Source organism: Triturus cristatus, chromosome 1_1 (genome assembly GCF_964204655.1).
Source record: "Triturus cristatus chromosome 1_1, aTriCri1.1, whole genome shotgun sequence".
Taxonomy (NCBI): Eukaryota; Metazoa; Chordata; class Amphibia; order Caudata; family Salamandridae; genus Triturus; species Triturus cristatus.
This window is the reverse complement of record NC_140579.1, coordinates 211,029,153-211,045,101: the sequence shown is the minus strand read 5'-3', so window position 1 is coordinate 211,045,101 and position 15,949 is coordinate 211,029,153. Positions and strand designations below refer to the sequence as shown.

Genomic DNA, 15,949 nt, shown 5'->3' with positions numbered 1-15,949 from the left:
ACATAGTCTCTTGAAACATGCTGTCCACTGCACCAATCCCCCTTAGCGGGACCCCCCAGCTCTGCACTCCGAGACAGTGGGAGGTAGTGGTACACACCCGCAGTGTGGTGACTACATTGTAGTGTATCAATATATAAGAGCAGCAGCAGAGCCAAACACAAATGCAGGTCTCTCCCAGCTCCAGGTTTTCTTCACCATTCCCTGGTGCTCTCGTCAGAGTTGGAGGCCGTCACTGCCTCTGCCAGCGCCATTGCTGCCTCCCTTTCCAATCTCTGCTGCTCTATGTCCAACGTGCCATCCTGTCTATCACTCCAGAGGAGGATCTAGACTAGAGGCTCCACCACCTCATTGCCTAGGCATCCCTTTTGGCTGTGTGGGGGAGTTCCCTATCTAGTTGCCAGTCACGGGGAGTCGACGCCAGGACCCGGCCATCGCCACGGGCCTCAAGCCAGTCCCTCAATGCCAAAGAAATGTGATTGACCATTGTGAATCACCGTCGGTTTGGCTGGGTAGAGGAGCATGTAATGAAGTTCCATAGCCTTCAACTTCTGTTTAACCCCCCCACACAAAAATGTGAGCCACAACTTCTGCACTTACTCTTATAATCCAGTAAAATGTGAATCACAAGGTTCTTGAATCTGGGGTCCCCAGCTTGCCGGATCACACAAGATGGCATCTCTATCCCTATAATTAAGCACTCTCGCTATCAGTGTGAGGGGGTGCACCAGCAGGCAGCCTCTGTGCCAAGGCAAAGGGGAAGATCAGTCACGGGGCCCCCCTTGCGTCCGGAATCACAGCACTTCTAGCTCCAGCTGCTCTTCACGGCCCCCGCTGGCTGTGTGCAGCCTCAACTATCTCTGCTCCACAAAATATTGCCAAATCCTCTGCTGGGGAACAGCACTCCTTTCTCTCTGCCAGCACCGCTGGGCCCAGGCTGACCACGCCTCCCAATTTAGAGGCTGAGTGGTTGTTCCCATCTTCCCATCTTGTCACCTTATCGGCTCTCTGGATTAACTTTTCAGGGGCCCGCCGACTTTGGCGCTGTGCAGGCGGGTACATGCACAGCAGCGTGTTATCGAAACAGCTGGCCCTTCTTAGGGCGTCCAGGCCTCAACAACAGACCCTAAGCACCGCCACCTGGTTGCGATCCTCTGAGGCGTGGGGGCTGCCATCAGCACTTTTCTCCCAATTGGGTCTGCCGCAGTCAATAAAGTTATGGCGGTCCCGGAGTGGCGGAATGGCTGACTTCTTGATACAGACACCAAAAGGTTTTCACAGGCCAGAACGGGAGCTCAGTAAGCTACGTCCTGGCGGCCATCGTCCCAGGCACTGTCCCCCATTTGTTGCTTTTTATCAAATCCATCCAATTAGAGAGATTTCACTATTTCCAAACCTCCCTTCTGGGGATTGCCACTTGATGCCATTATTTTCCATCTACTTTTTAAGATATAACTAAGTCCCCTTGCATTCCATCAGCAGAATTATCAATTAAAAATATATGTTCGAGGCATATGAGCTGCAGATTATACACTTTTGCATAGATCACCATCTGGTGTTGGGCCCGGATGTTTGCAGTTTGTTTTTGTTCTTGGACAGTCTTTGAAAGTCACGAGTTCGGTGACTCCTCCTTCGGTCCGTACTGCGCATGGGCTTCGGCTCCATCCTCAGATTGTTTTTTTCCGCCATCGGGCTCGGATGTGATACTTCGTGCTCCAGCTTCGAACTCTTCCAGTTCGACCTTCGACGGAAAATCCTCGTCCATCGAGATTCTTAAGAACAAAAATCATCTTCTTCATCTCTCTCGGCGGCACTTCTCGATTCCAGACATCGGCGCCGGCCTTCGGGCCTCCCTCTACTCCGGTCTCGGCCGATGGAAAGGACTCCCTTCAAAAAGTGCCCAAAATGTGGGTCTAAATTTCCCCACACCGACCTCCATCAGGTGTGCAACCTCTGCCTCTCTCCTGAACACTAGGCCCGAGACTGCCCCGCCTGCAAGTCTTTTAGTTTGAAAAAGACTATTCTGGATCGAAGAGCTCGACACACCATGGCGCACTCATAGACTTCGGCTCCACCTGACATTTTCGGAGACGACACCGGAGCTTCGGGGCAACAGCACACCGAGCAGGAGGAAGAACTCGTCCGCGCTTCCGAGGCCGACGACTCCGACCTGGAGGAGATCACACCGGCGCAGAGGGTCGTGAGTACTCTACCCCCTCCCACTCCCATACCCACACCGAAAGAGACTCCGGTTACACCTTCGCCTCCGGGCCTAGGGAAAACCAAACATACAGATTCTATCATCCCACCTTCGGGCCCGGTGTCGAAGCATCATAAGTCTCCTGGCGCCTCGGCTCGAGCCAGCCTACTCCTGGTGCCGAAAAACACAGTTCGGCACCGAAGAAAACTACACCCAGTTCGGCTCCGAAGCTATCGAGCTCGAAACCTGCACTCTCGGTGCCGACAAAACATAAACACAAACCCCTCGGCACCGACGCTCCGGCGCCGAAGTCTGCCTCGGCACCGAAGAAATCGAAGGCCCCGAAAAAGCATGGCATGGAGAAACCATCGAAGCCCTCGGCTCCGAAAACCTCGGCACCGACAGACCATTCGGTGCCAGGAGAACTATTTACGCAAGATCCTTATCAAAAAACTTTAACAAAGGATCCAAAGACTGGGCATTTAACTTTGTCTTCCAAAAAAAGATATTTACACAAGCCAGATCCTCCTCCAACGCCAAAACGGAAGGACTCTGCCACATCTCCCTTCAGAGTACCCTCCCCACCACCTTCTCCACCTCCCATATCTCCGCCACCTTTGCCTCACCGCTCTCCAACCCATCTCCAGACCCTGTTTATGGAGATCCCGATTATGATCCAGCTGACGCCCCAATAGACCCCACACCTCCAGGGACACCAGACCCATGGGAGGATTACCACAACCCCGATGTACCAGATATGCCTCAGGATGACATTTATCCATCCAGGCCATCTCCTCCAGAGGACTCTCTGGGGTTCCACCACTTAATACAGCGGGCGGCACACTACCATGGGGTAGAATTACACAGTGAGCCAGTTGAGGACGATTTCCTACTGGACACTTTTGACATACAAGATAAGGCCACAGCAATATTGCCCATGCTAAAAGGAGTAACCAAACCTGCTGCAGAGGTGTTCAAGGACCCAGTCAGAGCTAGGGTATTAAACCCCAGGATAGAGAAGAAATATAAAGCAGCCCCCACAGATCCTGCATATATTAAAGGACCTGCTCCCTTAGACTCATTGGTGGTATCCACAGCTAGGAAGCGGTCTAACTCTCAATCCTCAGGGGAGGCTCCACCACCAGATAAGGAGTCAAAGCTCTTAGATGCGTCTGGTAAACGCACTGCCTCGCAAGCTGCAAATATGTGGCGCATCGCCAACACGCAAGCACTGCTTGCACGTTATGATAGAGCACATTACGATGAGCTGGAGGCTATCATGCAACACCTCCCAGACAAACAAACACAGGGCTCATGAGCTAATACAGGAGGGAAAGCTCATTACCAACACCTCAATTAAATGTGCCCTCGACGCAGCAGACACCGCTTCTAGAGCTATAAACACCAGTGTTCTGCTTCGTCGTCATGCCTGGCTCAATCTCAGGGTTTAAGCCAGAAGTCCAGGCATCTATATTAAATCACCCCTTTGACCAACAACACCTATTTGGTCCAAAGGTTGACGAAGCATTGGAGAAAATGAAAAAGGACACGGATACAGCAAAGTCTATGGGGGCATTACAATCCCATACCCCCTAGACGTTCATTTCGTCGTTCCTCCTTTCGTGGCACAGGCAGAGGTTACTCTGCCGACAGCGCCTCTACTTCCTACAAGTCCCCTCCTCAGACTACCTTCTCGAAGGGCTATCAAAGAGGTGGATATAGAGGAAACCATAATAAGGGCAGGGGCAAAACCAACACCACCCGTTCTGCCACACCACCCGCCCAATGACTTTCCCCCGCTCCCCCCCGACCATTCCACTCCAGTCGGGGGCAGACTACGGCATTTTCTTCCCACCTGGGAGACCATAACATCAGACAAATGGGTGACACAAATTGTTCAGTCAGGCTACTGTCTCGAACTAACATCTACCCCACCCAATATTCCACCCAGGCACCGTACAATGTCGCAAGAACACACCACACTGCTCAAACAGGAGGTAATCTCCCTCTTGCAAAAACGAGCTATAGAGCAGGTCCCCGTCAATCAGCAAAATTTAGGGGTCTACTCTGTATTTTCTAATACCAAAGAGAGACGAGACCCTACGGCCCATTCTAGACCTCCGGCCTCTAAATGCATACATACATTCGGACCATTTCCACATGGTAACCCTCCAACAAGTTCTCCCACTCCTCTGCCAGGGAGACTTTCTCACTACACTGGACTTGAAAGACGCATACTTTCATATTCCAATACACCCTTCTCACAGGAAGTACCTTAGGTTTGTGGTGGACGGTCAGCATTACCAATTCAGAGTTCTCCCCTTCGGGGTCACAACCGCACCACTGGTGTTTACCAAATGCCTAGCGGTAGTAGCAGCACACCTCAGAAGACAACATATTCATGTCTTCCCTTACTTGGACGACTGGCTGATAAAAGCCGCGTCCTACCACCAGTGTGTGCAACATACAAACAGCACCATCCAACTGCTCCACCAGCTAGGCTTCACGGTGAATCAAAAATCCCACCTCATACCATCTCACACAAAGCAATATCTCGGGGCCACTATAGACACCTCCAAATCTATAGCCTATCCCAATTCAGCCAGAATCGCAAGCAACAAGCCTTGCGCCAAACATTCATTCTTCAGCACTCTCTCCCAGCAAGAGTGTTTATGAAGCTAATAGGGATGATGGCATCTTGCATCTTCATAGTGCCCCATGCAAGACTCCACATGCGTCCACTCCAAGAGTGCCTAGCACGGCAGTGGAACCAGGGACAGCTGACGGATCTGGTGTTGGTGGACGGCCGCACCCATCACTCTCTGCAGTGGTGGAACACCACAAACCTTTCCAAAGGGCGGCCGTTCCTGGACCCGGTTCCTCAGGTGATTCTAACAACGGACGCATCGCTCTCCGGCTGGGGAGCGCACCTTCTACACCTCACAGTGCAAGGTCTATGGACGCCACAGCAAAAATTACTCCACATCAACCATCTGGAGCTATTGGCGATCTTTCTAGCCCTGAAATCCTTTCAGAAACAAATTTCAGCCAAAACAGTCCTCATTCGCACAGACAATATGACTACAATGTATTATATTCAAAAACAGGGGGGGACACACTCTTCCCCCCCCAGCTCTCCCGCTTAGCACAGAGCATATGGAGATGGGCAATTCCACAAAAAAATCTTTCTCCTGGCACAACACGTCCCAGGCATACAAAACACCATGGCAGATCTGCTCAGCAGACAAACGCAGCAAATGCATGGATGGGAACTGCATCCACAAGTTCTTCGCCCATTCTTCCACAAGTGGGGGCATCCTCAGATAGACCTCTTTGCCACCCACGAAAACAAAAAATGCCCAAGCTTCACCGCCAGATACCCACACCCATTGTCCAAAGGCAATGCGATATGGATGAACTGGTCAGGCAAATTTGCATACGTCTTTCCACCTCTCCCGCTAATTCCATTAGTGGTAAGGAAGCTACAACAGCACTCCCTCACACTCATTCTGGTAGCCCCAACATGGGCCAGGCAGCCGTGGTACACCACACTACTACAGCTATCGGTGGTACTACATCAAAAACTGCACCTGTCCCCATGCCTCCTAACCCAGAACCATGGAGAAATCAGGCACCCGGACCCAGCTCAGCTCAACCTTGCGATCTGGCTCCTGAAATCTTAGAATTTGGATACCTTAACCTTCCCCCTGATTGCATGAACATTATCAAGGAAGCCAGACGTCCTACCACTCGAGCGTGCTATGCCGCAAAGTGGAAGATTTGTTGTTTACTGCCGTAACAATCCAGTCAACCCTTTAGATGCATCCATACAGCACATCATATGCTATCTGCTCCATCTTCAAAGGTGTAACCTGGCATATTCATCCATACGTCTACACCTAGCAGCAATTGCTGCTTACCTACAAAACAGACAGCATTTATCACTGTTCAGAGCGCCTGCTATTAAAGCCTTTATGGAAGGCCTTAAACGAGTAATTCCACCCAGGGCACCACCTTCCCCTGTATGGAATCTCAACGTAGTTCTTACAAGGCTAATGGGTCCGCCTTTCGAACCAATGCATAAATGTGAGCTACAGTTCCTCACTTGGAAAACCGCTTTCCTCGTAGCTATCACTTCCCTTAGAAGGGTTAGTGAGATACAAGCGTTCACTATACAAGAACCCTTTTTACAGATATATCACAGCAAGGTGCTACTTCGCACAAATCCAACATTTCTGCCCAAAGTCATTTCCCCCTTCCATCTTAATCAATCGGTGGAATTACCGTTTTTTTTCTCGCAACCTCAATCTGTTGCGGAAAGGGCTCTACATACACTTGATGTTAAAAGGGCTTTACTGTACTACATACAAAGAACGCAACCTTTCAGAAAGACTAAACAATTGTTTGTCTCCTTCTCTCCACCGCATAAAGGCAACCCCATCTCTAAATCAGGGATAGCTAGGTGGTATTAAAGTGCATTCAAATTTGCGATCACAAAGCAAAAAGAACATTATCTGTTCCACCTAAAGCCCACTCTACAAGAAAGATAGGGGCTTCTATGGCTTTTCTAGGGAACATACCCTTAGATGACATCTGCAAAGCAGCCACATGGCCAACACCGCACACCTTCACAAAACATTACTGTGTAGACGTGCACTCCAAACAACAAGCTAGTGTGGGCCAGGCTGTACTAAAGACACTATTTCAAACCACTGCAACGGATACTGGTGGTCGCCGCTAGGGTTGGGGACTGCTATATAATCTATGCAAAAGTGTATAATCTGCAGCTCATGTGCCTCGAACGGAATATGCTACTTACCAGTATGCATCTGTTCTTGGCATGTAGAGCTGCAGATCTATACACGCCCACCCGCCTCCCCGGCTACCTGTATCCGTTCCAGTCTATCTTATTTAGATACAACACACATGGGTTTCTTACTATTATCACTACGCTCCATCTTTTCCCTGCTGGCGAAAAACACTGAGGATGGAGCCGAAGCCCATGCGCAGTACGGACCGAAGGAGGAGTCACCGAACTCGTGACTTCCAAAGACTGTCCAAGAAGAAAAACAAACTGCAAACATCCGGGCCCAACACCAGATGGCGATCTATGCAAAAGTGTATAGATCTGCAGCTCTACATGCCAAGAACAGATGCATACTGGTAAGTAGCATATTCCTTTTATGCAGCCGACACAGTTTATCTGTTGCATGCCTGCCAAGCATTAGTACATTAGAGTTGTCCTTGGTTTTAGGTATTACCAAGCGTGAGGTGAGGCCCAACTTCCTGAATCGCAGCCCCAGCAAAACAGATTCTACTTCCCTTCAGCAAAATAAGCAAATGACAGCCTATGTTGTGGCTGCAGAATGAGAGAATGCCCTTCACAGTTAAAGTCTGACACTAAATTTAGGATTATATTGAACACCAATCTCTGCCTAAAACTTCAGAATAGTCTTTCACTCAATCTTGACTCTTTCAATTTATGGATAAAGAGAACTCAGAGTATTTTGGACTGTACAAAAAGCCTACACCGGCCCAAAATCTGCCACAAAGTACCACATTGAGACTTATTTTCGATTTATAAAATGTGATCATACAACACTTTTCCCCAAGCAACTTAACTGTCTGCCATTGAATAAACGCATCCAGTTTAAAGTCGATTGCCTAATGCACAAGACCTTCTATGGATCCATGCCTTCGTTTTTTTCAAGGATAGATTTAACACATATTAACCTTAACTACTGCTGAGATTCTCGCCTAAGCCCACCATCTCCACCCCAACATTCATTCTGTGTAAGTAGGAAGAAAGATCACTCCAAGTCCTGGTACCTTCTGTTTGAACTCACTCCCTCCAAATATCCTCATTGAACCTGATATTCTCAAATTGCACAAATTTTACAAATCCCTTATAACTTGGCTCTGATTGATGGCCTGGTTGTATGACCTAATCTAGAGAAACCAATCTTGCGAAAAAAATATCCGGAAACAAAATATCATGTTTACATACTTTATATCATCATCATCATCATCTTTATTTCGGTCACTTTGGACCATAAAAGAGTACAACGATTATACAATTATAATGAATGTAAAGTTCAAAATACTGGTAAAAAAAACAATTGTGTTCGAGAATATCATCAAAAAAAATGTGAGTATATCAATTTTACAGAATATAACGTTAGATTTGATTTAATTTAGATAATGTTTAAAACAAAAGTAAAATTATAGATAAATGAATCCATATTTGCAAAAAAATATGACATTACAATTATTAATAATGATAAAAATAAAAATGTATAAACATATGTATAATAAAATCAGACCGCAATGTATACTCCTGTAAATCAAAATGAACAAATCAAAACACATTACAAATTAATGTTATAAATAATTAAAACAAATATTTAAAAAGCAATAGAAAAAGATATAATTATTTCCACTCCTAATTAAGCAATATTCAGGAAAGTGTTCGACTTTACAGGGGTCCTATTTACCATTCCCACTCCAATCTTGGCAACAGATTTTGATTTTGGAGGGGTAAGATTTACTGTTTCCACTTCAATGTAAGGAAATGTAAGGAAAGTGTTGGACCAGGGCGATGTTACATTTACTATTTAGACTCCAATCTTAGCAATAGTAGGGCAGGTGCTGGGTTTTAGAGGTGTTTCATGTATTATTTCCACTCTGATCCTTGCAAAAGTGGGGTAAAGTGTTGGACTTTGGAGGGATAGCGTTTACTATTCCCTCTCCAGCATGAGTAAAAGTGGGGAAAGTGTTGGACTTTGGAGGTGCTCAAGTTTACTATTTCCACTTCAACTTAGGCATCAGTAGGCAAAGTTCGGCTTTGGAGATGTCAGATTTACGATACTGTTGTAGGTGCATAGAGCTATTGTACTGCTCTCCATGGGAAAGAGCTGGGCAAACTGTGCAGTGCCATAGACGTGTCTGATACGACGGACACCTGCGTGTCAGGGATGCCCCCTTACTTTCCTTACCCTCACCGTAGAGCTTCTGTCTGAATGGATATGGACTAATGCACAGGTGTGGGGTCTGTGATGGGGAGACAACACAGAGGACCATATTTATTTGTATGCTAACGATGTCTTAGTTTGTATCCAGCAGCCGGTCCCAATAATCCCTTGGCTAATCCAAATACGAAAAGTTTAGGGAAAAGCATCTGATCTCTTGGTAAACTGGGACGAATCAGCTGCCATCTCTCTGGTGGGGGCCACTGCCTGCTCTTAAGTAACGAAACCTAAATGTTTCATTTTATTTTTTTAAACACAATCTGTTTTATGTTAATGAAAACGGGCTGCATTTAAAAATGAAAAAAAATTGTTTTATTAAAATATGGCAGACCACCATCCCTGTGGTGACTGCAATTCCTAATGGGTCACAAATTGCAACCCACCTCATTAATATTAATGAGGTAGGCCTATTTGTGCGACCCACCTCATTAATATTCATGGGGTAGGTCTATTTGTGCGACCCCACTAGGAACCGCTGTCCGAAGTTTGTAAGTTTTCTTAGGCTAGGAATTGCGATTCGGTAATAATTGCTATTCCAATGTTTGTACATACGGCCCCTGGTGTAGCAGAGAGTTCAGTGAGAGAGTTCATTCAGTGAAATGGGGAGATAACCGCTTGGGGCGTGTCACGTGATGTGTAACGGTGCGTGCAATGCACACGTGCATTTACACAGTTTAGCCAGTGCCCATTTACTTTCAGTGCTCTGTAAGCAGCATGCAGATGTGCACTCAGATAACACGTTTTTACAAGTTTCGTTTTTATTAAAAATCAATCCCCGAAAAAGGTCAATGTTTATCGTATTTTTAACTCCATCACTTAGCGGATTTTGGAAATTGTCCAGGTCTTAAAAAAAAAAGAGCAACTTCAATTTAAAACCTACTACTTTCTGGAAAGTTGTATCAAAAACTAAATACATTCACCAGGTGGTACTGGTGAGGTTCAACTGTTTAATGTCACTGTGAACATGGGAGTTTCTACGCAGGCAGTGTGTGATCATTTATTTAATAACTGCGGGCGTAATTCAAATGAACTATCGGACAATGTGGGCAGATCAGTGAGGAGCCGAAATCGCAGCACGTTGCCAGGGTGAACAGCTGAAACCCACTGTAAACCGAGTGTTTCCAGCTCTTTTCGGAAGCTGTAAGTAGCCAATGTCCATAATAGGTGTGAAAACACCCCATGACATTGGCGACAGCCTCGATGACCCTTTTTTTGGGGGGGGGCTTGGTGAGGGGCAGAATGCCTGTTATCTCTCAGCACCAGGTATGCAGATGAGGAGACTGTGGGAGACTCCTGGTTCGTCTTGACTGGAAAACACCAGTACCGAGAATCGTCCAAAGCCGTGTAACAAGTCAGTTTAATTGAACCAGGTCTTTACTATACTATACGACATGTCCGTCGTCACAACCGTGTGATATGAAATTATGGTTCGCACGTTTAGCCCATTCCCAGCCAGTGCCTAAAACCTAGCCTGTGGCTGGGAGATGACATCATTTGTTCCAGCACACGTCACAGCGTTGCTACCAACAGCGTCAGGCCCTGGAGACGGCGGCAAAACAACTCATGGCTGAGGAGGAGGAACTCCGTGTGACGGCACTGCCGTGCGCAGAGCTCCTCAGGGGCAGGTATGTGCCCGGGTGACATGCCACGGTGCTGTTCTGTGTTCCCTGGCTATGATGACTGGCCCTGGAATCGGGCTAAGGACGGCATGCGCCCGGGGACCTTCCTGGGCAAGGGACAGCACGGGGTGGGTGTAACAACGGACGAGGCAACGTGAAAGTCGAAGTTTTAGTTTTCCTGAGATGCACGGAGAGCGGAGTCAAAGTGCCCACGTGCTTGCACCTCTAGCTCCGGGAAACTTGCGAGATACGTAAAGCCATTGACGGCCTGGCAACAGGCAGGATGCTAGAAGGGGTGAAATAATATCCAGTTTTGCACAGTGTTACTAACCCGCCGCGCTTTAAAAATATTTCACGTTGCACAAACTTTCGTGAAAGTGTTCCTACCAGTATGAAATCATGAGGACCAGATCTGCAACCAGTTCCAGCAGGGTTTCCCAAAGATTTCAAGTTGAACAGCAGATGTCTGCAATTTTTTCACAACAAAATGCGAAACACCAGCACGCAAGCAGTGTCGTTTTCGGAGGCGTGTTTTTCTTTCTCTCCTCTTGCCATTGGCTGGAGGAGAGAAAAAAACACGCCCAGAGAAAGAATCGAAAAACACGCCCCCAAATCGCAAAAAGACGGGGCTTGTTTGGAGAGACAATGGCTGACCAGCATTTAAGAGGCCAGCCAATGGAGAAGAGGAGAGAAGAGAGGTGGGTTCAAGCCCCTCTTCTCCAAGTCATTAAATCTCGCGAGCGAGACTGCGCAAGCGCTAGCCGAGACCTAAAAAGGAATTGATCAACCAATTAAAAATTCAAAATCTTAAACTAATTAAAATAACAATAAATCAGTTAAACAATTGACTTCATTTTCAAGTACTAAGCACATAAAATCAAAAAAATAAATGTTACAAATAAAGTTACACATTACAAAACTTCCCACCCTCATCCCCTACAAACGTAAGAATCCTATACTAAATTAGTACCTCCTGATGAAATTTTTTTTAAAAATGCATTCCGTTTAAAAATGTTAAATATACCAAAACAAATAAAACACAAATATTACAATACTAATAACTTATAATGCTAAATAACTACAATTTATCAAACTAATTGAAAATACTTTATTATATACAATATGAAAAAATCAATATTAAAGACCAAAAAACATTATCTTTTTACCATTTATATCCTGTCCCTCAATATTCATGTCGTCACATTTTTGACAGGATATTTGTGTTTCACGATAGTTTGCACACAATGTTTTGCTGAAATAAGTGGCTCAGTGACGTGTCCGTAGCCACGTAACTTGAGCACAAAGAGACAGTATGAGTGATAGTGTGCCTTACAAATGACGACAAATAAATAAATGATGAATATTAATTAGGCAGGTCGCACTTTGTGACCCCCTGTGATTGTCTACAAACAGAGATGGTGGCCTGCAAGGGACCACACACATCATCCCTGTGTTTGCATTTCCAAATGGAAAACTTTTTAGTGGCCCTTGTCATTTAAAGGAAACTGTGTACATTAAAAACATAAGTTTCCCATTTGGGAAAACAGGTGACATAGGCACTGGTTCCCTGGACCACTGCCTACGTACTCTGAGAATGCTAACAGAATTTCCAGAGGGGGAAGAGGTCCCAAAGGTACTCCGTTACCACCACCTTTGAGATGTCCATAACTTTTCAATGGTTTGTGACCGGAACTGAGGCCTCAAAATTTCAATTTGGTATACATCGCATACCAAGTCCCTTTTCCACCCGCGATTGGGTATGGATCTCAAAACCCACAAGGTTTTGTAAATTAGAAAAAGGCATTTTGTGGTTGGAAACCCCGTGATTCTACACATTGCAGGGTTTTGCAATCTCAAAATCCTTTCCTACATCTGGTCCACTATACTGAGAGTGCAAGCACGATGAAGGGAGGATCCACACATTTGTTCTATTTACCCTAAAGGTGTTTCTTGTCCCCAAACCTAAGACTCTCCCGATCTCTCCGCCAGTTTAGAACAAATCTAAAAATTGTGGGGCTTATTCAAAAGCCCCTTGCGTCACCCATACGTCACTTTTCCCATGTTAAAAATGACGCAAAAGTAGTGCAAGGGGCTTGTAAATAAGCCCCTGTATGTTCCTCGACTTTTGACGCATCCACCACCACTTGATGACGCCCGTTAGCAGAAAACCCCTTTTTACCTGCAACTTGAACACACAATAACTGAAATACAAAGCGTGCAATGTTTGTTACCCTTTACAAATATATTCTGCCGAACTGAATTGTAAATCTATTAACTTCAGCATAATCACTGAACCTATGTAAGGTTCTACAAATGTGCCATGCCGACCCTATTAATGCCTCTGTAACCCCCTCTACAGTGGTGTGTACCCTCAGGGGTCCGGTTCGTGCTTGATAAATAATATAAAATAAACAAAAGTCTCCTTAATCTCTAAAGGGTGAATGGATGGATGGATTGATTGAATGGACATATCAATGAATTGTCAAACAAGAGGACAGATGGATGAATGGACGGATTAGAAGGAGTTATGTGTAACTAGATGAATATTTGGATAAACTCATGAGAACATGACATGTAGGACAGGCTGCATGCCCACACGCAATAGACATTGTGTTAATTGCCCTTTGTCACTTTGCCCACAGGGACACCAACAGAGGAGACGTGGCCTGGAATCGCATCCAACCCGGAGTTTAAAGTATACAACTTTCCCCTCTACAGATGCCAGCCGCTCATCAACCACGCACCAAGGTAGAGTGCCACAATATCCTAGTGGGAACCTCAGGGCAATGTGACATTAGTCTCTGCCGTAGAACCCCGGACACTAATGAAATAAGCTCCAATGAAGAGCAGCACAGTGGCCTCAGTCCAACCTGGAGCACAGGATAGTGTGCTATAGTAGCTCCCGTGCTTGGTGAGTAGTTGTTAATTCTAGAGTTAGTAGTCTGAATTTTAATGTGAGCTGGTTTTGGGAAAAGGCTGTACTGAAGTCCCTCCTCTCCAGGAAGGGGGGAAGTGCCTTGCTGTAGTACAGTGCCACCTAGTGACCACTCAGATAATTGAGGAGTGACTCCCAATAGCAGACAGAATATAGCCTTTAAAGCACAGGTCCTCAAACTGTGGGGCGCGCCCTCCGGGGGGGGGGGGGGGGGGGGCGTGGATGGGTTCCCTGGGGGGCGCAAAGTCCTCTGCAAGCACATGTAAATGAAGACGCCTGGAAGTGCAGCGATGTTTATTTGCTGCATTTCCAGGCTGTCTTCGTTTACTCCGAAGCCCTCAGAGTGCCATAGGGCCAGAGGTCAGTGGGTGTGCTGCTGGGGTCTCGGCTGGGCAGTGTCTGGAGTCTTAAGACTCCAGCACACCCCAGTTTTTCATTCCTCTGGAAACTGGTTAGGGGGGCTTAGTTTTTTCTTTTTCCAGTACCCCCTAGGCCCCATCTCTGCCAATTCCTTACATTTGTATTTTAAATTTACTGCTGTAGTGTGAAAATGCATTTCATGAAAATGAATATAAAGTAGGTTTGCCAATAGAAAAAATGTCAGCCATGTATGTTTAAAGAGCCTGCAGAGACCTTGCTTCGACACTAGGGGGCTGATTCCGATGGCCGGTCGGACAGCTGTCCGTAGCCTTACCCTGCGACCCACACATACCCGGAGCCGGTCCGTCCTGTAGAGTAAGTACGATGCGCGTAACTGCCAAAAACACGACTGACACGTAGGCTGTGAATCAAGCCCCATTCTCCGTCCGAGCCGTAACTCCCAAAGAGGAACCGTGTCGCCCGGAAGCAGTATCCATAGCAGTTTCCGGCATAAGTATGATGCGTACTTCCTACTCACCGGAAGGGTCCTCACGTACGGCACGTCACAGCATCCGGAAAACAAGCTTATCAGCTACGATTCCAGCCACAAATCAATACACTGCTACGAGACGGACCAGCTTGCAGTGGGTACGAGACGGAGCAACAAGCAGAGTGTACGACACGAACACATCATGAATCCCATCGCGCAGGTCATACCAGTACTCTACATCTATGACCGGCTCAGGGACCGACGGCGCAGGCGGTAAGTCAGACACCTACCACATAAACGACACGTACCCGCAAAATAGCGCACACACACTGGATCCACATCCTGGCCACTAACAGCCCACCATAGGGGTTGCATGGCCAGCACCACTAACACCCGCACCCATAGCGGGCCTGTTGCCCATCACCCCTGCCAACCCCACTCACAGGGGACCTGGTGCCCATCACCCCAGCCACCCCCACTCACAGGGCTTATGTTGCCCATCACCCCTGCCACCCCCACTCCCAGGGCTTATGTTGCCCATCACCCCTGCCACCCACACCCATAGTGGACCTGTTGCCCATCACCCCTGCCACCCCCACTCACAGGTGACCTGTTGTCCATCACCCCTGCCACCCCCACTCACAGGGGACCTGTTGCACATCACCCCTGCCACCCCCAGCCATAGGATGGGTGATGCGCAACACATCCAGCATACGCAAACATCAAGTATGTCCGCAAAATACATCCCCCATGACATCATGACAACAGTGTGTAGTCTGTGACAAATGCCCAAAACAGTGAATATGGCTACGAGCATACAATGTAAGTAACAGCACATGTGCGACCAACACATGAGTGTGACATACACAAGGCAAGCATCCCCATAGCACTGTGGCAATGTAAAAAGAACACCCTCTCACTGTGTAGAACAGAAGTCAAGTGGGGGCTCACAAAATGCAGCAGATGTGGAGCATTGTGGTGATGGGGACCAAACCTCCCTCATCACAGTGACCAAAAGGTAAGTGTCATCATGGTCAAAGCTGCCAATAACAAACAGCATGTATGATCCATGCTCCCAACACATCAAACACTTCTGGGGCAAACTAGTGGTTGTGTCCCATACACACAGATGTGGTGAGGCAAAGGGCTGTGAAAACATAACACTCTCGGCCATGTGCAGACCAGCACCACACATGGGGGCTGACAATGCACACAGCGTACAATGACACAACAGCAGAAGTGACCATCACCAAGCATGCACACATCTCAAATAGACACACCAATCAAAACAACATGTGCAGACTGTAGGTGTCAGCTCAC

The 15,949-nt window shown here is 47.0% G+C and overlaps 1 protein-coding gene across 7 annotated transcripts in view; it reads left to right on the top strand.

Moving 5' to 3' along the window:
- Positions 1–15,949, top strand: part of CDK18 (cyclin dependent kinase 18) — a 1,155,230-nt gene that overhangs the window by 430,544 nt on the left and 708,737 nt on the right. For all 7 annotated transcript variants that reach the window (XM_085624142.1, XM_085624143.1, XM_085624144.1 and 4 more), the window contains one exon: positions 13,487–13,592. In XM_085624142.1, the coding sequence (XP_085480268.1) occupies positions 13,487–13,592 (106 nt within the window). The remainder of the gene's footprint in view (positions 1–13,486; positions 13,593–15,949) is intronic.